The sequence below is a fragment of the Strix aluco genome, chromosome Z (genome assembly GCF_031877795.1).
Source record: "Strix aluco isolate bStrAlu1 chromosome Z, bStrAlu1.hap1, whole genome shotgun sequence".
Classification (NCBI taxonomy): Eukaryota; Metazoa; Chordata; class Aves; order Strigiformes; family Strigidae; genus Strix; species Strix aluco.
The window spans coordinates 61,768,453-61,789,941 of NC_133971.1; the positions used below are offsets into that span (position 1 = coordinate 61,768,453).

Genomic DNA, 21,489 nt, shown 5'->3' on the forward strand with positions numbered 1-21,489 from the left:
CCCATAGAGAAACAGAAGGAGAGCCAGTACAGGCAAGTTGGAGGAGGATACATATGACTTCTGCTGGAAGCAGATGAAGATGATGATGACTAGCGTGGCTGGAACAATGTAGTTGCACTGGAAGGTGAAAAATATGACTTTAGATTTGTTTTCAGATGACAAAAAAATAAAGGTGTCTTTCTGCTCTGAACCAATGGTTTTCAGCATTCTTCAGTGTTCCCAAAGCTGTTTCCAATAGGATGGTCTTTGGAGTGTCACATGTGTGAAGTACAATGTAGTACACATAAATTTACATTTCTTGGTCCCTCTAGAAGTAGTCAATGGACTCTCAGAGGTTCTGGACACCACAGGTTGAAAAAACCTGCTTTGAACAGAGCAGAACAAGGGGCTACAAAAGCAAACATTTTGGGGCAGTTATTTTAAAGCGACATAATAAATGCTGATGATTGAGCTTATGGTTGCCCTCCCATCCTCTGTTCAGTGCTCCTTGTCCCACTGAGGTAAACCACTGCCCCAAGAGAGTAAACGTAGAAGTCATAGACACAGTTGTTATTCACTGAATTAATGTGGTGTCCACTGACCCCAACTACACTTTGCACTTCAGTGCAACGGACACCCTGCAAATATAGAATAGAAGACAGTTTAGCACAGTCACAAAGCCCTTACCATATCCCAGACAAAGTTGGCCAACCAGTAGATCACAGGCTTCACACCACTGATGAACTGCAAGTGTTTAGCCTTGCTGACACGTTCCTGGATAAGGAAGACTACAAAGCTGGCAGGAACAAAGGACATGGCAAAGATCACACAGATGGAGACTAGGACATCCACAGAGGTGGTCATCCTGGACAAAAAAAAGAAAGCAAAGCATTTGTATGCTGGTGCTGGCTCCTCTGAGATGAAATGAGGCAGAGCATGCAGGGCAGTGCAAAATCTGTTTCTCCTTCTGCTGTCCTTGTTTTGCAGGTTAAAGGATGACCACCTGCCCAGACCACAGAAAATAAGGCCAGCACATCACAGCCTAAATGCCACAGGCCACTGAGTGTCCACCAGTGAGACTAAAACCACCTATGCTGCCTGTTTCCAGTAATCAGCAGCTGACGAGCCCAAACCCATTCGTGTTCACGTCAGGACTTACAGGGCCACTTCAGAGAGCTGCTGCTTGGTGAGGTTGAGTGGATGATTGAAGGCAGTGATCCCATAAGCACTAGGGTTTTTGCCCTCCTGCAGGTTGGCCCGAAGGATGGCATTGTTGATCACATTCAGGAAAGAGGCAATGGCATGCCAGCCTTTGTTATTGAACCACACCTGGAAGAGACATCAGCATCAGAAAGGCACCAGGTGTATCAGCTACTCAACAGGCTCCTGACCCCTGCAGAACATCCCTTCCTCTATTGAGAGCATGTAATTTCTTTCCACATCCTTCCAGCTAGTTTCCTCAGGGACAGAACATACAGTTTGATCAATAACCACAAGAGGCTGCTGGAAGCTAGCACTGATCCAGCACTGAACCCCTTCTGGGCCTTAGGCCTAGACTCCAAGGGAAAAACAGACTTTGGGGAAACCCGCACAAGAATACAGACTGCATTTGCTCCACTAGCAAATAGAGAGACCTCTGGTCTGCACAGTTGTACAAGGCAAACTGCTGGGACTTTGCCAACTAAAAATAACTCCAGGTTACCAGAGCTTCAAATAGCAGGCACAGCAGTGAGGATTTGTTAATTTACCTTCACGTTGTTCTTTGTATCCAGGCCTTTCATGAAATTTGACAAGCTGTTGAGAAACCGATCTCCAGAACTCCCCTGCAAACAGCAAAGAGACCATTACCTACCCTCTGAGAGTACTTTTATTCATGTCCTGGAGTCTAGTGGGGGTCCCACTATGTTTTTCACATCTCTGAGTTTTCTTTCCATTCTGCAGCCTGTATTTGCCAAGCTGGAGGTGGTAAGAAGGCTGAGAAACTGCAGCTTTCCTACCCTCTTTTCCTTTCTGCAGTCACACTGGTAAGAGAGGTCATCCTGCCTTTTACCCAGCAGTAAATATTAACCAGGCTTGCAGGCAAGCTTCAAAGGAATTGCAGTCCACAGACAGTCTAAGAAGAAAGCCATGGCCCAAATTCTTTTCTGAGCCAAGGCAGGTTCAGCACAGGAGGACTCAATTGAGGTTTTGAAGGAGACGGCAACCACTTGTTCCTTCCCTGAGACAGCCCATCCTGTCTTGTTGCAAAATGCTCAGAGGTGTCTGTAATCCCCACTGGCTTGCAACTGGTGTTGGGCAGAACCCACATCAGCAATGTGGGCTGCATAAGCCTCAGCTGAGTGTGTCCCCAAGGCTTCTGCTCTTCTCAGACACCAGTCAGGGAGACCCCAGCTCAGAGACAATAGGGAGAAGCTACTGGACACAGCTAACATACACAGAGTCCCCATTTTATGGCTTCCAAGTCATCTCCCAAATAACAGGACTCTGACATTAGTACATTCTGTGTTTATGGGGGACAGCCGCTCACCTGTGCTAGCTCCAAGATTTTCTTGACCTGTTTAATGGCATCAGTGACTTCATGGCTTGGAGGAAGCATGAGGGAACTGCTGGCTCCTAAGGAAAAGCCGCCATACCTGAAAGTTCAGATAGAAAGTGATGCTAAGACCTGACTACTTCCTGACCTCCAGAAAATGCCGCCACTCCTCTCCTGAAATGTCTTTTCCTGCACTATATCCAAGGCAAGTGTGTCCACTCCCACACAAAGGGATGACTTCAATCTTTCTACACTGCTGCTTAGCCATGATGGCTCCTACTCTTTGTTTCTGGGGTTAAATACTTATGACTGCTCAGTGTGCTGTTCCATTTAATGAATGCATCTATCCTCTACTGCTAGTACAGGCAAAGCAGGACATCTCCCTGCTTCCCTTTCTTGGAAGAATAGCACCTCCCAGGATGGAGTATCAGTAGGCTCAACCTGCAAATCTTTTCAAGCCAATACTGCTCTCCACATAAGGCAGGCATGCTTTCCAGGGATGTGCTCTGGGGTTGTCCCCGTTTATCCTTAAACATGTTCCCTCAACATTTGGCAGCTGAGTCATATGAAACGAACTGCAAAGCAGGGTGGGTCTGTCCTGCTTAATACAGTGCTCAACGGTTAGTGGCCACATACAAGCTAGAAAAAAGGCAGTAACTTACCTGAATTCATTCACCCAGATCTTATTCTTCAAGCTGTAAAAACAGAAAATAAAACTGATGTATAATACACAGAGCAAGAGGAGACAGACCTACCAGTGCTGCAGGCACATGGCCAGGGAAAAGAATGCAATAGCCTCTTACATCTGGCACATGTCCCACTGCTCCTCTTCAGTGTAATCCCTAGGGTTGGTGTCCAGATTCTCCCCGTACTCTGTCTACAAGGCTCAGGACTTGCCCCTCAGAGCTGCCACAGCATCTGAGCATTATTCTACTAATAAAGTAGAAACACCACCTGAGCCATTGATCAGGACAGTCTGAGGAGCTGACTGGGTCTGGCCCACTGCTGAAGAGTTTCTGCTGCCCAGGCCTATTCACCTGATTTGTGCAGCATCCCCCATACAGCAAGCAGCATTTGATGGGGAGGGAAGGGAGAGGGTGTGTTCAACAGCTACCTTTTCGCAATGATCTGCACATAAGTCTTCACTAGGTAGTCTGATATATTGCGGCCTGTCAGATTCTGGAGAATGTCAGCAGTGTCTTGCTCACGCTGGCGTCACCAGGAAAAACACAGATAAATGCCCATCAGAAAAGGCAGATGCTGAGTCAAACAAACCGTGTTTGAAAGAATCACACATAGCTGCTCTGCTCTCCAAGGAGCATCCCTCATCACAGTACCACTGAGGTCCCTCCTACCTGTGGGGGTGGCAGTCCACCTGCTCCAGGGGGGCACACAGGCAGCATCTTCTTGATCTTCTCATTGCTGCACTCACAAGACGGTGAAGGGTTCTCCATACTCCAGTTGCCTTTCAAGAAGATGTCCAGGACTGAGTCTGGGACTGAAGCAGTGGTCCATTCCCTCTGCCCGACAGTGCAAGGAGTGCCTCTGTGTCAGGGAAGAGGCAAGGCAAATGCAGTTTTTAAACCAACTATGATGGCTTTTGTTTACAAGCCATTTAAGTAACAGACACCACAGTCCCCGGAAGTGGCAGCCTGTTTTTCAAAGGAGCCTGACCTCACTGAGACAAACAGCTTAGAGCAACAAACCAGGCTCTGCAGCTTCCAGCAGATCCCAGTGCCAAAGAGACTGCAGTAAGAGACTGAGTAGTGCCAGACACACCCCTCTTCTCATTTGCTCCACAGTACAAGTGCTTTATTTTAGTCAGTCCCAGCACGCATAGCATCCAGAGTTCAAGGAGCCATTGGACAATGCTCTTAGTCATATAGTTTAGTTTTAAGTTGTTCTGTGAGGGGCAGGGAGTTTAGACTTGATGATCCTTATGGGTGTCTTCCAACTCAAGATATTCAATGATTCTAAGACCATGGCAGACAGTTCTTGGATGACATTTCTGCCTTTGGGGCACCAGAATACTGCTCTTCCCCAAGGCAGCATCAGTGGGCAGCCTCCTCCCTGTGCCCCATGGGTGGTACTCCTGTGTCTGTTTTGCAGGATACAGCTTACTTTCCACCACTGGCCAGCACATAGGGCCCCTTGCTCCCCTGGCCATCATCCTGTGAACAAGAGCTGCAGTTCTTCTAGGCTAGACACACCATCCTGGACTTTGTATACCCCTTCTGCACTCACAGTCTGGATCTTCAGTAATTTGCCCAAGGCCATGCAGCAATTCAGAGCTAGGAAACACCACCAATGCTGTCTGGCTCCCCACTCTTTCTGTTGGTGTTTGTGGGGGTGCTAATCTAGGTTTCTAGTGCAGCTAGAAAGAGAGGATTGCATAATGGCAATAGTTACAGCTAGCAACATACAGCAACATGACTAGGTCCTTTTTCATGTTCAGGATCAAACGGTAATCTGAAGGAGAGACTACTGTCTCCATCTGTGTCAGTAAGGACTTGCACTCAAATCTCACTCCCTCACCATGTTGGTAACTTTCTAAAAGGTCCCGAGTAGAAAAACTGAATATAATTGCAGCTCTTTTGGCTTAAATCATGCTCTGACCACACATGACTATCATTCTCTAAAGCCAGCTAAATCTACTGGGTGTCCAGAAGCTGGGACTGGGCTTCCTCTTCCCAGTCCAGAGTTCTACTTACGGGATGGAGTGCCCCGGCATACAGCGTGTCCCAAAACCGGGCTTATTGAGAAGGGCGTCCAAAAGCCTCTGAGTGCCTGCATCTTCTGGAGCATCATTGCTATGGGTACAGCAGAGAAACACTATCAGGTCAGTGGAATAACTGGCACACAGCAAAAGCATCAGCAGAGGAAGGCTGAGAGCTCAGGAAAGGATATGGGTGGACATTTCCCTTTGAAGAACACTTGGTCTAGGAGCATACACACACTCCCGGTCTTTATGCATAGTATTACTAGAGTCATAGCACCATTCAGAAATGGATATGACCTTGCCAGTAGTTAGAGTTGGCATTTAAAGGTCCAGAAATAAAATACCAGTGCTTCTGAGCTAAGCACAGAAAACAAATTTAAACAACCTGGTGAGAAACTCAGTAACTCACATTTGCAGAGAAGAACAGAATTTGCAGGATTTAGTACCATTTCTAGGCCACAAGAAACATACCTAATGAAAGTGTACTGCTCATCATACATCCAGGGCTGTAATTCCAGGCTGGGATACTTCCCAAAGGGAGGAACGATCAGGCTGAACATGAGAGCAATACACACAAAGACAGCTGGCAGCACAATCTGAAAGTGCAAGGAAAGAGCAAGCCTTTTTTAAAGTGAATGTTCCTAGAGGCATCAGGAGCTACATGCGAGTCACTTAATGGATCAAAACTTTTTCAAAGTTTCCCAGGAAGGTCTTTGCTATTTACACCATGGCATTGCTAGACACCAACAGAAGACCTACCCTGGCATTCAGTCAGGGCACTCACTTGGGATGCAGAGGATTCAGCCTGCAAATGCTGCTCTCAAGACCAAATTTGGATTTGAATCTCAGTTGCATCCTCGCTGTGCAAGAATACTGTAACCACTTGGTTGTCATGTAACTTCTTTCACTTGCACAGGCCCCCTTTTGCTCAGATGTGCAGCGATAACCAGTTTTGGTTATCTGTATTCCCTTAAGGTTTTCTGCCCACCTTCATCTCTGAATAAATGCATGGTCCAAAGCTGTCCCTGCTGAGGGATCCTGCATGTTGGGTGCTCTCACCTGAGCAAAGAAGCCCTTCCGGCTTCTCTTGGCAATAAGCAGCCTCTTCCACAACAAAGCCATGAACTGCTGCTGGGTGAGCTTCCAGCCCTTCATCTGGTAGGAGCCTTTCCCATCCATGCCACTGAGAAGGTCTGTCTCTCTGGATTCTGCTAGCAAGAGAAATGACCCTCATTCAGAAGCTCACAAACATGTTCTCTGGGCACTTCTGTGCTGGAGACACAGGGTGATGGCTGGAGCAGCTCACTCATCAAAAAAAAGAGAGCAGTGAGCAGAAATAGCAACAGAAATTCACATGAATGCATTTTCACCCTTATCTTTCTGAGTCTTGATGGGAGGACTGAGCAGGCTGTAGATACTGCACTGCTCACTATTCCTAAAGGCAAATAAACCACTGCTTGCTTTGGCAGTCTCAGCCTTACGATCTGCAGTATTTATAAAACGGAAAAGTGTGCACAAGAAGAAAACAGGCTTGAGCCCCAGCAATACCTGGATCTATGTCTGAATCGTTAGGATCAAGTGCATCATCTTCTGTAAATGGACGAAGGCAGCTCTGTCTGTCTCCAAATGCACGCCTATTCCTTCTGGCTGGCAATGTCCCATCTGAAAATAATGCAATTACGATGAGCTGAACTAATCTCCAATTAGCCCCAGAAAACACAAAGCAGTATCATTTTCATTTTATATGTCTTTTATTTGCAATCTGAAGAGCTGATCTGCAGTGACTCCAGTGCAGGCAAAAGTAAAACCAAGACTGTCACTCTGCAAGGGTCACATGTTTTATGCACCATTTTTTGTGTGCTGTCCTAGAAGTTTCTTCCAGTGCACTAGACACATTTTTTTCATTTAGCCATGAAAATGGCAGGCTGTTCTCTAAGAAAATTCGCACTTAATATGCGTATGACTCCAAGTGCAATTTGCTAGCACTGGTTTATCAGGAAATGCTGGCATGAACACTTAGCACAGCAAGCTGTTCTCAAAGTCATTTGGTCCCTACTGCGGTCTGACCCTCTCAAGAGTTTTTCCTATTTGTTAGAGAAATAGCGTCAGTCAAGTAACTCAAATGCCCAAACACTAGAAAATCTCCATTATTACAAAATAAACATGCTACCCCTGAGTCAATAAAAGTTAGGAGTATATAAAAGCATGCATTAAGTCTAAGAACAGCTGGCTTCAGTAATTTAAAATATTAGCACAGCAGAGTTCCAGTTCAGTCTAAAACTGGGCTTGTCACACCTTGGCATATGTCACTGTATAGCTGAACATGCTGCCATACACAAAGGTCAGGCACCTGTCCAAGGCTGGTGAGACCAGGAACGCCCCTCATTTGAGATACCCACTGGACCTTTTATTCCTCTGGGAGCTAAGCTCTGCACCAAGATTCTACTCCTGAAATATTCAGGCTTGGTCAGCCTTGTGCTTAAACCACACAAATATCATACAAAAGGGTACTTTCCCCTGAAGTTTCCTTCAACAATTCACCCACCTGAGGTTTCTGCATCCACACCGCTATCATCAGCCACTTTCAGAAAGATCTGAAAAGCAATGACAAATGTCAGTGAAAATTAGAAGAGGAACAATATTGTGGGGACTGCTTCAGGAGATGCTGTAAGAGAGCACAAGACTGACAGATGCAACACGAGAACAGAGGATATAGGGTTTATCCCCTGCATGATGGTGACGTGGACTTTGTGGTTTCTTTCCAGCTTCCAGGAACCAGCTGTAACCACACATCAGCCGTTCTCCTTTTCCAATGCCAGTTTTCAGTCTGTATCTCAAACACAAGCTCTTCTCCATGTCTCAGAAAAAGAGCTAGCTACTTAATTTGGGCAATCCCATCTTCCTCCTAGTCTGACAGTGCTCACTCCTGTTCATGCTCTTTTGCAGGAGCTTGTCCCACAGACTCTCCTAAGCCAGAAAAAAAACATTTTCAAATTGCAGATAGCAGCCAAGGCCTTCATAGCTGTGGGAGGACCTACAGGGCAACCTCAGTAAGTGACAACACCACTGTTTCAGTTTCCCTTATTATTTTAAAAAAGACATTTCATATGAACAGGAAATAAAGTGCATGACACTTCTGTGGTAAAAGAAAGGGAGACTTGTCAGCTGGAACACAGCCACAAGGAACAAACCCTAAAAACATCCCTGACAAGGGCATACGTCTGAGTGGTTTCTGTAAAGTACTGTCTCCAGTACTGAAACATACGTTTTCAGGTAAGTGAAGAACAAAGCATTCCTAAAAATACCTCAAAGGTGTTTAAACAGTCATTAGAAGCCAAACTGGGGGTTAACCTTCACCCAGCATCTCAGCAAAGTACAACTGAGTGCAAAGGACCTGTCTATGCTTGCCTGTACTACATGCATTTTTAATGCATGCTTCTATGAGCATACACTTTAACAGGGCAGAAGACAATCCTTTTTGTACAGGAACACAAAGCTGCCTGTTCCACAATAAATGTTTACAGGGAGACAAGACTCCCATCTCATTCTTATTTCTGCCATGAGTCATTTTGCCTAGTTTAAGTCAAAAGACAATCTTCAGCTCACTCACCTCTTCCAGCGTGGTTTCAGAGATGCCGTAGCTTGAAATGCCAAGATCAGAGAGACGGTCATCAATTTCATGGAACAGCTCCACAAAAGCTCCCTCTTTAGCAGCCTTGTACGGCAAGACATAGGTTAATTCATGGCCGATGTCCTCCACCAGTCTGGCCTCAGGAACATGTTTTGTAATGAGATTTGAAATTGCAGACACATCTAGAAAAAACAAAAGGAAAAGACAGTGCTCATCCTGTTACTGCTCATTGTGTGGAAAGAAGAGCTCAGTCTGAAATACCCTGCTGCAAGGAAAGGAGGGAAAATGGGACATCTGTGGAAAGCAGCTCATTTCCATGGAAAGTCTGGTTTCTTTTTACATTTAACACAATCTTGGATGAAAGCCTGGACCTAAGCCTGGCTAGTCTGTTTATTTGCAGAATCTGGGAGAGCTTTTACATGCTACTAGCAGCCCTGAAAGTCACTGAGGTACAGTTCACCAGCAAACATTACATATTGCTAACAGGCCTAGCAACTACATACTCTTTGGTTTATTAAATCTCAGGACAGCTTGAACCCAAAATGGCTCACTAAAGAAAAATGTTCCACTATTTACAGATTTTAAAATACCATTTCTGTGAATTTAATAGTTGTCCCAAGACTGTAGCTATACAGGGGCACGAGGTTAAGGCAGTTGTCCAATGTCAAAGATAGAGTAATGTCAGCACTGGGACTGAATCCTGCACTCTTTTACAAGCCTTACCTATTGTCAGTGTGTCACTTTCATGGTCACTGCCAAGGCCAGCGTCAGAGCTGCTCTGGGAGACACTGTCATCCTGGTCACAAAAGAAAAGACAACCATTGTTTCCTGTTGTTTAATCAAAAGGGAGCCCACCAGATGCTACACTCTAGGTAACTCCAACCAGATGCTGCAACATGCTAGATACTCCACAGAAGAGTCAGAAAGTAATGGTGAGGTACAACTGCAAAGGGCTGAAATACAAGAGGTCACAGTTAAAGATCTGAGTGTTACAAAAGTGCCCGCTTCATCTATTCTGTATCTCTCCAATCAGCTTTGGACCACCAGCATTGAAAGAAACAGTAACTGAGGTGTACATCCCATGCAACAGTTTAACTAGACAAGATCTGGCCTAGTACCTATAAAAGCAACTAACACTTCTAAAAAATAAAGGCTATCTCTTTGAGACATTCTACCATGTAAAATCATAGCTGCTGCTTTCCATAAGCTTGAGATTTCATGACGAAAGAATGAATATGAGCAGGAAGGGTGAGCTGTACCTTTTTCAGGTAGGACACTGTGCTGCTGCTGTTTCGGCAGGAGCTTAGAGAGGAATCCACATCCTTCTTGACCAGAGTCAAATAATAGCCTGTTCCCAGCTGATTCTTCAGGAAGAGAGAAGAGCCAACACAGCAGAGCTTGCCATGAGAAATTATTGCAATCCGGTCCCCAAGAATGTCTGCCTCATCCATGTGGTGCGTGGAGAGAATGATAGTGCGGCCTATAAGAAAGCAAGGGAGAACACTGCTGGTAAGTCAGCCATACCTGTGTTCCCAAGCCAAAGCCACAATCATCTGGATCTTGCCATGAAGTTAGATGGGAAGTTGATGCCACAAATTCAAGTTTCTTTGTTCAAAGTTAGCAGTATGGAAGAGGTGCACAACTGCTGTCATGGGTTTATTCTCCCCACTCTTTGCAGGCCCCTGTCATGCTCAGCAAAGGCAAGTTAATTTCATGTCAGCAAGGCTGGTTGCACAGAGCAGAACAGGGCACTGCTGCACACCAAGGGTAAATTTCTGACTTCAACTGCCTTCACAACCCAGTGAAGAACTCTGTTCGTGAGCTCTGACATAAATAGGATGAGAAAGGAGGACAGGTAAGAGATAAGAACATCCTTGTCCTGCTTGCACTTTGTTCCTTCCTCAGTGCAGACAACAATAGATTTGCAAAGACCCATTGCTATTTTGAGAGCAGTCATGAATCAGATTGATTATTTTTCTTTTCATGACACATTTATTAGGAGTAGAGAAAAAGACCACATACCTTGTCGATACTTCAGGAGCAATTCCCATATCCCTCTGCGAGAATAAGGATCCACCCCAGCTGTAGGCTCATCCAGAATGACAACCTTGGAGCCACCAACAAAGGCTAAGGCAACTGAGAGCTTCCTCTGCATGCCACCTGACAGACACAAGAAGAAACAGATGTTCAGGCTGATGTAGAGATGAGGGGAACAGCAACAGCTGCAGCACCGTGAATAATAATCTCTCCAGGAGAAAGCAGAATTGCATACTGAGAAGACCAAGCACTGCTACTGTTTCAGGCCTTCAGGGTCCCATGACTTCTGTGATAGGGGATAATTAATCTGGATGGTCTTTCCTCAGTGGAGTCCAACTCTCCTCCTACTGCAGGAAACCACATCTTGCAAGCCCTTCCCTAAGTGAATCATACTATCTCCACACTGGCAGTAGCAAGTCACCAGCTTGGAGGCCTAATCATATTTGAGGATCTCAAGCTTAAGCTTGAGAGGTCTCCAGAGCTTAAGCTGCAGAAATAGGTCCCCAAGAGACACCCCTCCTGTGGAAGCGTGCCAGAGGCAGCAGCAAGGAATCATATTACACTTTTCAATACTGAAGCCAACCTGTGGCCATGTGCTCTTCCTTCCCAAGGTCAGATGTGCAGTCTGTGCTGATAGTTGAGTCAGAGACAAAGGAGTCTCAGCCTCTCAACTATCTGGTACAGACTGATACAGGAATCCTGCCACTCCTGAACAAAGGGGAAGGACACTCCAGTACACCAACTGAAGAAGCAGAAGTCCGTGTAAGAAATGCACATACAATTCACAAACAGCAAGGGACTTGGAGATTATGGTCTGAGTCACTCTCACCTAAATCCATAAAACCCAAACATATTAGTAAGCATTTGGAAAACACATATCACATGTCGTGATGAAAACAAGTACAAAATACGCAGAGAAAGTGAGTAATTTGTTATGGCCATTAGATAGCATAAGATAGTGTAAGATTATTAAGTTTAGTAAGATATACTGATTAGGTACTTAATAAATAACTGATTTCCTTAAGTGCTTCATTGTGTTGTAGTCTATATTTAATTGGAGGATCCAACCAAGGTCTGTGATGAAGCTTCTGTGAAACCCAAGAGAGTCTTTCTTGGGGCTGAGGAAGCAGCTGAACCTACCAGAGAGTTTGCTTGTCCTAGCTTTCAGTTTGTGAGGCAAACCAACATCCATTGCCATCTGCTCCATCTCCTCTTGCACCTTCTTTTCTGGCAGCCCTTTGAGCCGAGCGTAGAACCAGATGTGCTCCTCCACAGTTAGCCTAGGAAACAGGAGCAGGCTTAGGGCACAGCTGAGAGCACCGTGCATAGGCATTACAGCTGGCATGTTTGTTTGCTTGGGAAAACATCTTTTTTTAAGGCCAAGATGTCAGGAAGGAGCTACAGACTGGGTGTGCTCAACTTGGGTCTGATTTCAGGGTGTGGCTATTCAGCATCAGTGTAAATAATCCTCCTTTAAGGGTGCTTGACAGAGTACCTCAAACATCCCAAATCACTAGGGAAACATTTGGCCTAGTTAAGTTTAATGGAGTAGATTTCTTTAAAGAGACATGAAAGATGAAAGTGCAGACTTTTTCTAATAATTCACTGGCACATACGAACATGATAATGGACAGAATGTCCTTGTACCAACCTCACACCCCACTGTCTCACACCATGCACACAGATAGAGATAGGACTGTCCTAGTTGAAAGCACACTACTGTGTTCTAAAGAACCCAAATATCAGCTCTGCATCTCATAGATGCTACTCACAAGTCAAACAGCACATTGTGTTGTGGACAGACACCAAGGTTCTGTCTGATGGCACTGAGCTCCGAGCGGATATCTTTGCCCAGGATGAAGGCTGTACCCGAGGTTGGGGGGAACAAGCCAGTCAAGATGGACCTGAGGGACAAACACAACAGATAAGCAGGTTCCACCTCTAGGAAATGGCTGCTGCCCGTGCCAGGATAGATGAATGAAGAGTGAGTGGAAGCTCTGAGGAACTCCCACATCAGAAAAGTAGTCTAAGGAACACCTCACTAGTGGATAAAAATAATAATCAGTTTTAACATCGATCAAAGCACACCCATATAACTCTGCTTGAAGGAAATACTTTTTCCTCTAAAAGCGTCTCGTCCTTTCATTCCCAACTCTTGCTTACACTGTTAAGTCAGAATCACAAATGGTATTACTAAAAAATGCTGCCATCAGATTCATTTGGCACAGCCTCAACCTGAACTACCTCCAGTTTCAGCAGTCCCCTGCATCTGTGCATCTCCTGAGGCAGCTGCACAACTAGGGAAATCAGCAGAGCACCCTAGTCTGCACCAGCTTGCACAGTGCAGTTGTGCAGCTACCTGTACCATATTGATAGGAATCACAGTATTCAAAGCTGCTTTCCCCACTGTCTTAAAGCATTATTTTGTTCTTACATTGTAGTGGTTTTCCCTGCTCCATTGTGTCCCAGAAAGGAGGTGATTTGTCCTTCATAGAAGTTCAGTGTGAGACCATCTACAGCAACTTTCTTGCCGTCACGATAAACCTTCACCAGATTCTGGATGGAAACACCAAGGCTCAGATGCATTGGCTCTTCCTCCTTGCAGACTGGAAGAAAACAGAGCAGAGCTGAGAGAGATACGATAGGTTTCAACAGCAACTGTGTGGGAGTTCTAACAAACATCACATTCCCCTAAGTCTGTGGAGATCCAAGGAGAAATGAGCTATATGAAGAACTGACCACATTTCTTCCTCAGGGACAGGAACATTCCATAGAAGTTGTCTTTTAGCTCTTTTTTCTACTAGGCTTATCTGGGAGTTGATCTCCAGTATCACCAGGATCAGAAAAAATGGGAGGAATTCGACTCCATGAGGCTGGAGTACCCAACTGCACTCAAGTGGGCAAAGTACCTTGGGTTTACCTGGATACAGCCACCTGATCAACATACCCAGACTGTGATAAAGGGATGACCAATTTCACCTTAGCCATGCCAGTCCTGGTGTCCTTGGACTCCCCTTTCAAAAAGGCAGACCATAACACTTCACTGCAGAAAGACTTATGTCCAGCACTTACCTTCTGAAGGCCCATTCTGGTCAGAATGAGGGTGCTGCCTGTCCTGTGGTTCCTCACCAAACCAATAGGACTTCGTGAAAGGAAAGTACCAGGGCCTGGGAATTCCATACTGGCCTAAAGAGAAAAGCATTACATAAGCCTGACTGCATCTGTCCCCTTTCTTACATTAGTTTTCAGGACAAGAAGGGAAGTATGTCATCCCAAGTCTAGGATAGGCAGGACAACAAAGAGATCTTTGTTTATGAAGACACTGCCAGACTTTGGGGGTAAGACACAACTCTTTCCCCAAACTTCACTTTAGGGTTAAAAGCCCTATGCTAAAAGGTGCTATGCATGTGTTGCTGATGTTCTCAACTCCTCCCCTGCTGCAGGGTCCGTGGACTTAGCAGTTCAGAGAAGGGAACAGCTGAAGTGCAGCAAAGCTTCTGGTACAAGCTCAGCCATTGCCACAACAGGGCACAGCCTTTGTGCTGGCCAACAGCCACTGCAATTAGCAGCAACAACCTTAACGTGATGCTGGTCGGTGGTTTTCCTCCATGACCTTTCTGCAGCTCTGCTTAAAAATGGGCCAAATTTGCACTTTAGCAAACAGGTGAAAGAATCTATTTAAAAGTGTGAAGACACAATCTTCCCTCAGAAGCAGACCTCACCTGGGAAGACAGACTCAATGTACCAGGTCATGACCCCATATAGGAAGCTGTCGAACAACATCATGACGGCAGATGTGGTGATGCTAAAGCCATCTTCTTCCAATGGGCTCTCAAAGAAATTGTCCCACTGAACACCAACTCCCTGCTCCTCAAACAATGCAAAGTACTCACAGCCAAAGCCAAAGGCTACTGGAGACAGCAGGCTCTGCAAATGGGACATATGAACACACATTCAGTTTTTCACAACTCCTCTCCAACTGGGCAGCTCAGCTCTAGCACAAGGCTAAGGGATATGGTCCAGAAGCCTTACAGGAAAAGTCAAAGGTCCAAGGAACATGATTATTTGCAGAGGGGAAGTGGCAGACTCAGTTTTGGTTCCAGCAAGCAAGGCCTGAAGTATCTGCTGGATCACCACACAGAATTGTTTGCTTCCTTGTTTTCTTTCCCTTGCTCTTTGGACTTCTATGCGAGGGAAAAGATTACTGACAGCTGCCCTCTCCAGACATGTAAGAAGTGTTGTGCAGAGGAAAGGCAGCTGGTTCCTTCAGCCTGCGTATCTGGCTGTACAGCATCACAGCACACAGAGGTCAAGGCAGCTTAGTCTGGCTGAATTAATAATACTACCAAAGCCAATAAAACACTCCTAGCAGCTCCTAGCAGGTTCAGTTAATCTCTTCACCAAGCCCAATCCCAATAGCCTCTTACACTGGAAAATTATCCTCCTATTGCCAGCCCCCCCCTCTTGCTATCAGTGTCCAGCTAGAGAGCTGCTGAGTGTCATACTGGTGGAGTACCCATTACCAAGGACAATTTCTTCAAGACTCACCGCAAAGATCTTGAGTGAGAAGCTGACATAGTCCTGCCAGGCAACACACAGCACATACGGCAGGTACAGTGTGAAATAGACAATGCCCCCACAGGCAGCTGCCAGATTAGCCCTGGAGAACACGGTGCTGATGAGGAAGCACTGGAGGATGGTCACAACACCGAAGATCGAGAGAAAAACAAACACCACGCTCGGGTCACTGTAAGGCAGCAGATTCCCCATCTGGCAGGAGAACAACAGGTGCGTCAGGCTTTCAAAGGACCCTCCAAGGTGGCTCTAGTACAAGCAGGTCTGCAGAGCTGCTGTGCAGGGGAGGCTGGGCTTGCTGCAATTTGTACAAGAGCCTTCCCAGCAGTGAGGCAGCACAAAAAAGCACTGAATCTATGACAGCCCCTCCTGCTGTTTTCATCCACTCAGACCTGTTTTGTTCCAAAATCCTGTTCCCAAAAGTTGCTGGTCAACCCACACTAACTCCTCCCCAGAGTGCCAGTGCAGACTCCTGCTTAGCAGGCTCTCAAGGCTCTAGATTCTGCTGCCACAGACGAAACCAGTCAACTCACCTTAAGGATCAGTACAAGCAGGCCTGCACTCATCAAGAGAGGAATGAGGCTGCTAATGAACCAGCTTAGCCAAAGGATGCCATTGTCAAGTCCCATAATCCTCATTGTCTCCTTCAGTCGGGCTTCCTTCTCATACACAATGCCCTTAATTATCACAGCAACTGAGTAGATCCAGGCTAGAGTCATGAAGAGAGGCATGGAGCGGCTCATGACACGCAGAAATCTGAGAGAAGAAGGAAAGGGGCCAGGGGAACAGAGTGAGAGATATCACCGCAACTTCAGGTACGGCTCAAGGGCTAGCAGAGCATGGCGATGGCTAAGGCTTCACTGCACAAAGCAGCTGATGTGCAGAGCATGACACAGGATCAGCGTCTCACTACGAGGTGAGGCTGATGGGTCTAGAGCACATCACCAGACTGGAGTGAGAGCTGAAGCTGCAACTGTCAGTCAGTGGAAGAGTGGGTGCAAAGACCTGCCTTTCCTAGGGACTGCTCTCAGCTGTCCCCTTTCCACTCTCCTGTGTCTCAGTCTCTGCTTATTTCCCAACGCTATTTTTGCCTGATTGGGTTTGGGGATATGGTCACATTTTAGGAATGTGCTCTGTATGTGAAAGTCCTGTACACTCTGTCCTTCTCGTGGGAAGGCCTCTGCAAGTCATTACGTATTCTAAATCCTCCATGCAGGTGTCCTAATTACAGGGATTAGGAACACTGTTTGTCCCCCACTGATAGCAGGGACATAAACCATGCCTGAGAAGTGACAACAGCCCATGGCTCCCAAGCCACAATTCTCCTGGGAGCTTTCAAAGCAGCCTGCATACATACATGTCATCCACATAACATGGGTAGGGCATCTGCTGCACATAAACTCCCGTTTTCTTCTCCATGCCTGTCTGCACCCTGATGATGGCCTGTTCCACCACATCCTGCAGGTAGGCAAAGCCTCCCCAAACATAGCGCATGTCCTCAAAGGGGTCAGCACGGGGACCAGGATCCCAGTACCTGCACCAAAGGAACAAGACCTTTCTGTCAGAAATCTTCATCACCACATCCCCCATAAGAAATTGTTTGCAAGGCAGAATATCAGGGCTCACCCATCCTTGATCTTGTTGGTCCTTTCCACATTATCAATGTCCATGCGTATCTTGTATTTGACATGCTGAGGGAGCTCTATGCTGTTAGGAGCTATTTCAGTGAAGACTATGCCAGCCCAGAACCTCCTTTCATCCAGAAGCTCCAAGGACTTGTTTATAAGCCGGACTTCTGTGGCCACTGGCTCCAGTTTGTCCAAGTTGACACACTAGACAGGGACAAATTTGGAAGCGTTTATGGGATAGGTTAGCAAACGTATTTTGTATTTTGTTTACATTTGGGAGGAAGAAAAAAAAAAGAGGACTCTGCAATTGTAACGCCATGCCCAAGAAAAGGCTGCAGCACTTGACTAATTTGCAATGGCGCATGGTAGCCCAGCAAGCTGCTAGAGAATGTCGTTTTTTCCTGTTTGATAGTCACCTGCCAGTCAAACATGTATCACTGAGAAATACCCTAGCAAAGGTATTTTCTGGACAAGTAGCTACAGGATCCCATCCAAGCATCAACTTCCACAGATAGTCTTAATTTCTCTGTTACTAATAAACTAGCCTCTAAAAATCAGAGGCTCTGGACCAGGCCCCTGACAGGCCACAGCCTCTTTCTGTTTGCACTCATCTGCCAAGATGATCAAGTAACAAGTTGAACAAATTTCATTATTCACTATGTCTTCCTCAGCTGAAAGCAGCTGCTAGCTTCACTGCAGTCCCCAGCTAAAGCCCCAGATCAAAATATGAGCTGTTACACTGCCAAAGCAAGCAGCAGCTCTCAGTCACCCAGTAACATCAGGGTGGGAAACCACATGCAATGGCCAAAGCGAGAGCTTCAAGAGCAAGACCTACAGTTAGATTCCTACATCTATATCTAGGCACCTGAATAAATTGTACTTTCTAACATGCTGTGCACTCAGCTCTGCTAAAGCCTGGTCATTTACAGAAAATGGATTGAGGAACATCTATCTTCCCCTCCCAGGAACACCCCACCACACGAGTGGAGACCAAGCTGCTGTCCTCCCCCAGTTCTTTGCCCACACTAGCAAGATCTCACCTCCATGAAGCGAGAGATGGTCTGGATAGCCCGGTCTGTCTCATTGAAGGCGTCCATCCAGGTATACACCGAGCCATTTGATGTCTCGGAGCTCTCCGGATGGTTTGACAGGAAACGGGCAACATCGTCCACTGTCCAATTGGAAGCTGGCACATGCAGGTCCCAGACAGCTTTGCCTTTCAGCAGCGTCTGTGAATATTTTGTTTTCAAAGGAGAAATTGTTATTGATAATTAATGTTACATCTCCTCTCTCATCATAAAAACAAGTACTACCAGGGAAAATGCCTTTTAAAATGGTGCAGGGAGAGGCCCTCTGCCATACCAAGATCAGCACGGTGAGGAACTTCCTCTTATCCTTGCATTGCAAAGGATGTGCCTTCCTCGGTATAGCGACACCATCGGGTGTGCTTTGAAGGCTGGCTGGCTGCATCCATGTCCTGCTGTCCCTCTCCCAAAGAGAGGGCAGCAGAGAGCTGTACAGACATGATGTCCTGCCTCTCTGTTCTATCTGGGACAGTACTTTTTTCACCTGATTTAACTGCTAGCTTTCTGAGGATGGGCTATCGCCCCACTACATGTATGCACAACGCCCCACACAAGTGCAGTCCAGGTAGAAGCAGAATACAGTCCTGGCATCGAAGCAGAAACCAGTCCTCTGGGCAGACCACATAAGGGCATGTAGGAGTGGAGCATTAACTGTAAAGGACACAGTTGAACTGAAGTAGGGGAGAGTTAAAAAAAGCCTGCACAAGAGAAAACTGTAAAAATCCTAACCAATAAAAACAGGAAATGGATTTTCTGCCAGAACAAAGAATGAAGCAGAGAAGTGAGGAGCTTCCCCATGCTCTGCTGTTACCAGCAAACCAGAAAGCAATGGGTCACACAGTTAAAAAAACCAGCGTCATGAACTGGGAAAACAGAACAGGCCAAGCTTGCAAAGAAGAACATGTGGAAGGGAAGTACGACCAAACAGGGATCAGCTGCGCCGCTCTCTCTTCACATTTGTTCTTTTAAAGTTGGGTTGTGTCACCATTCCCAGCAGGAAGGGTACCATGACTGCAGGGAAGGGGCTCAGCCTTATCACATTCAGCAGTAACAGTAATGCTCTTTAACTCCAGGGGCACATGTTGTCCTCCCTGAAGTTAGCAGTCACATTAGCATCAAGCTGAAAGTGCCAGAGATGGTCAAGCAAAGCACTTGGTCTCCTGCAGCAGAAAGCAACAGGCCCAGAAAGTTGGGAGGTGATGACCAGTCACCCAGCAGCACAGCAGCCTCAGTGCCTAACAAACAGCAAAGTACCAACTTCCCCCTTGAAAGCAGCCACAAATAAGCAACTCCGCATTTTAGACTATTTGTGTACTGTGATCTGTGCTGCACTGAACTGAATGGGATGGTGCCCAGGAGCTGCTCAGGCACTGACAGTGAAGTACTGCTTGTGTGAACTGCAACAGGTGACAACAAATGAATCCCTGCTACTGCACCAATATAGAGAAGACCAGACTGCTTGGAAGATTAAGAATTAACTACCAGAGCCAGCAGGCTTAACAAGAAGCATAAAATACAAAACCAGAAAAGCCCAGGGCTCATTTAAAAAAAAAAATAAAAGCAGCAACAGTCACTTTTCAAAGGACATGACTACAAACCAATATCCAAACTGTGACTTTCTGCCTGCATTCTTGGCAGAAAATGGTTCAATTTACAATTGGTGGCCCCAATTGTCACCTCCCTGATGCCAACATCTAAAGAATTAACTTTCATAAAGCCAACAGAGGCACTGGAGAGATTAAACTTATGTCTCTGACCCTCTAGTATATCATGTTGATGGGGAAGTACAACAGGGCAGGTTAGACACTATTCAGCACAGCATTACATTGGGGTAAATAAGGAATGAATCTCTTAAAAGACCTGGGGAGGTCTCTGTATAACAGCTGCACTATGACACCCAACCAGCTGCCTTGCATAAACAGCAGGAAAGGCTACTCTATAAATGTTTCTCTGTTGCACAATCCAGTTTTATATCACTGTGCTTCCAAAAACATCAGCATGTGGTGCAGAGATCCACCCCTCAGAGTTGCACCTGAGGGAAGCGACAGTGAAATAAGCCACGTGAGCAGATAATGTCCCAGTAATGCATGTCTAGCACCTGGCACAATGCTCCAGGGAGGCAACAGGTGAGCAGAAAGCATGTCAAATCCAAACAAGACTCCCAGCCTCTTCTTCATGATCTAGTATGCATGGCACATTGTAAAGCAATCAGCCGTAGAGTGATGTTTGCCCTTCTCCCATGAGCACCCAAGTATTACTAGATTAAGCATACCATCCAACTCCAAGTTAAGGTTTTACAAGATTTGTGCCAGACTACTGCCAAGCATCTAGGTTCAGCTCTATATCCAATGGGGCCTGAGACCACCAGGCACCTTTCAGGATCTGATCTAGGTATACAACCACTCACTATCATTCAAGCACTGTTGTGGAGAAGCGTACACACAGGAGCTGAACATGTCACTAACCCCACAGGTCCCCAGTTTACAAAAATACCTCAAGCCAGGTATTCATACTGCATTAGGGCAACACTGTGGAAGAAATAGACCATTTACCCACAGAGGCAGACTAGAAATGGGTGTTAAACATGCACTGCTCCTGTTTGCAGCAGGTTGTTACAGGCAGGAAGTAATGTCAAGCAAGATTGGTACAATCACTACATGCTTCAAGAGGGCATCCCATCCATGCTATTTATTTGTCCAGCTCAGCACTGAAGCACCATCTAAAATAAGTATTTCATGACTTATTGCAGAAGACAACAGTGGCAGTTCTGGCAAGGACAGCATACTGACCCGAATGAGATCCATTTCCTGACTACTTTCCATAAATGTCCAAATCTTTGGGCTTATCTCCTCCCACATACCCCCGAGGTCACGAAACACACCCAGCTCCTGGAACGTCCTGTTCACCTGTTGGCAAAGAGGAGAGGAAGGTTATTTCCAAAAGCTGGCAGAAATCCACTGCAGTTTGAGAGGGTGCATTGACCTGTCAAGAGAAGTATTGAGTGTTGCTTATATTCAAACAGCAGCTCAGTTTCTGCAAGGACCAGAGCAAGGAAAATCAAGAACACTTGGAAGAAAAACAACAGGGAGTGTGGATGCCTGTGGCTGAGCACTGCCTGTCAAGGCTTGGTGAAGAATGACTCTGCCTTGGAGATGAAAGGCACACAGAGGAAGCCCCTCCCCATGTCCTGAGGGAGAATCTTGCTGAGGGAGCTTGGGCACTTTAGGTAACCCACAATCAGAAATTATTAAGGATCCACTCACTAGCCTGCAGTGGACAAAAGGAAGAACACCTGAAGGCTT

At 46.1% G+C, this 21,489-nt stretch overlaps 1 protein-coding gene across 5 annotated transcripts in view; it reads right to left on the reverse strand.

Annotated features, from left to right (window-relative positions):
* The window catches only part of ABCA1 (ATP binding cassette subfamily A member 1), a 99,915-nt gene that overhangs the window by 11,440 nt on the left and 66,986 nt on the right, over positions 1-21,489 (reverse strand). For 3 of the 5 annotated variants that reach the window (XM_074813800.1, XM_074813802.1, XM_074813804.1), the window contains 28 exons: positions 20,977-21,093; positions 18,143-18,331; positions 17,101-17,306; positions 16,832-17,008; positions 16,008-16,230; positions 15,448-15,669; positions 14,622-14,826; positions 13,972-14,085; positions 13,334-13,505; positions 12,672-12,803; positions 12,040-12,179; positions 10,885-11,022; positions 10,122-10,342; positions 9,586-9,658; positions 8,842-9,044; positions 7,777-7,825; positions 6,780-6,893; positions 6,291-6,442; positions 5,703-5,827; positions 5,224-5,322; positions 3,868-4,057; positions 3,627-3,721; positions 3,175-3,207; positions 2,507-2,612; positions 1,728-1,802; positions 1,139-1,308; positions 667-844; positions 2-117 (listed from right to left, as the gene is read on the reverse strand). In XM_074813800.1, the coding sequence (XP_074669901.1) occupies positions 2-117; positions 667-844; positions 1,139-1,308; positions 1,728-1,802; positions 2,507-2,612; positions 3,175-3,207; positions 3,627-3,721; positions 3,868-4,057; positions 5,224-5,322; positions 5,703-5,827; positions 6,291-6,442; positions 6,780-6,893; positions 7,777-7,825; positions 8,842-9,044; positions 9,586-9,658; positions 10,122-10,342; positions 10,885-11,022; positions 12,040-12,179; positions 12,672-12,803; positions 13,334-13,505; positions 13,972-14,085; positions 14,622-14,826; positions 15,448-15,669; positions 16,008-16,230; positions 16,832-17,008; positions 17,101-17,306; positions 18,143-18,331; positions 20,977-21,093 (4,034 nt within the window). The remainder of the gene's footprint in view (position 1; positions 118-666; positions 845-1,138; positions 1,309-1,727; positions 1,803-2,506; positions 2,613-3,174; positions 3,208-3,626; positions 3,722-3,867; positions 4,058-5,223; positions 5,323-5,702; positions 5,828-6,290; positions 6,443-6,779; positions 6,894-7,776; positions 7,826-8,841; positions 9,045-9,585; positions 9,659-10,121; positions 10,343-10,884; positions 11,023-12,039; positions 12,180-12,671; positions 12,804-13,333; positions 13,506-13,971; positions 14,086-14,621; positions 14,827-15,447; positions 15,670-16,007; positions 16,231-16,831; positions 17,009-17,100; positions 17,307-18,142; positions 18,332-20,976; positions 21,094-21,489) is intronic. The other 2 variants (XM_074813801.1, XM_074813803.1) reach the window with 1 other exon arrangement.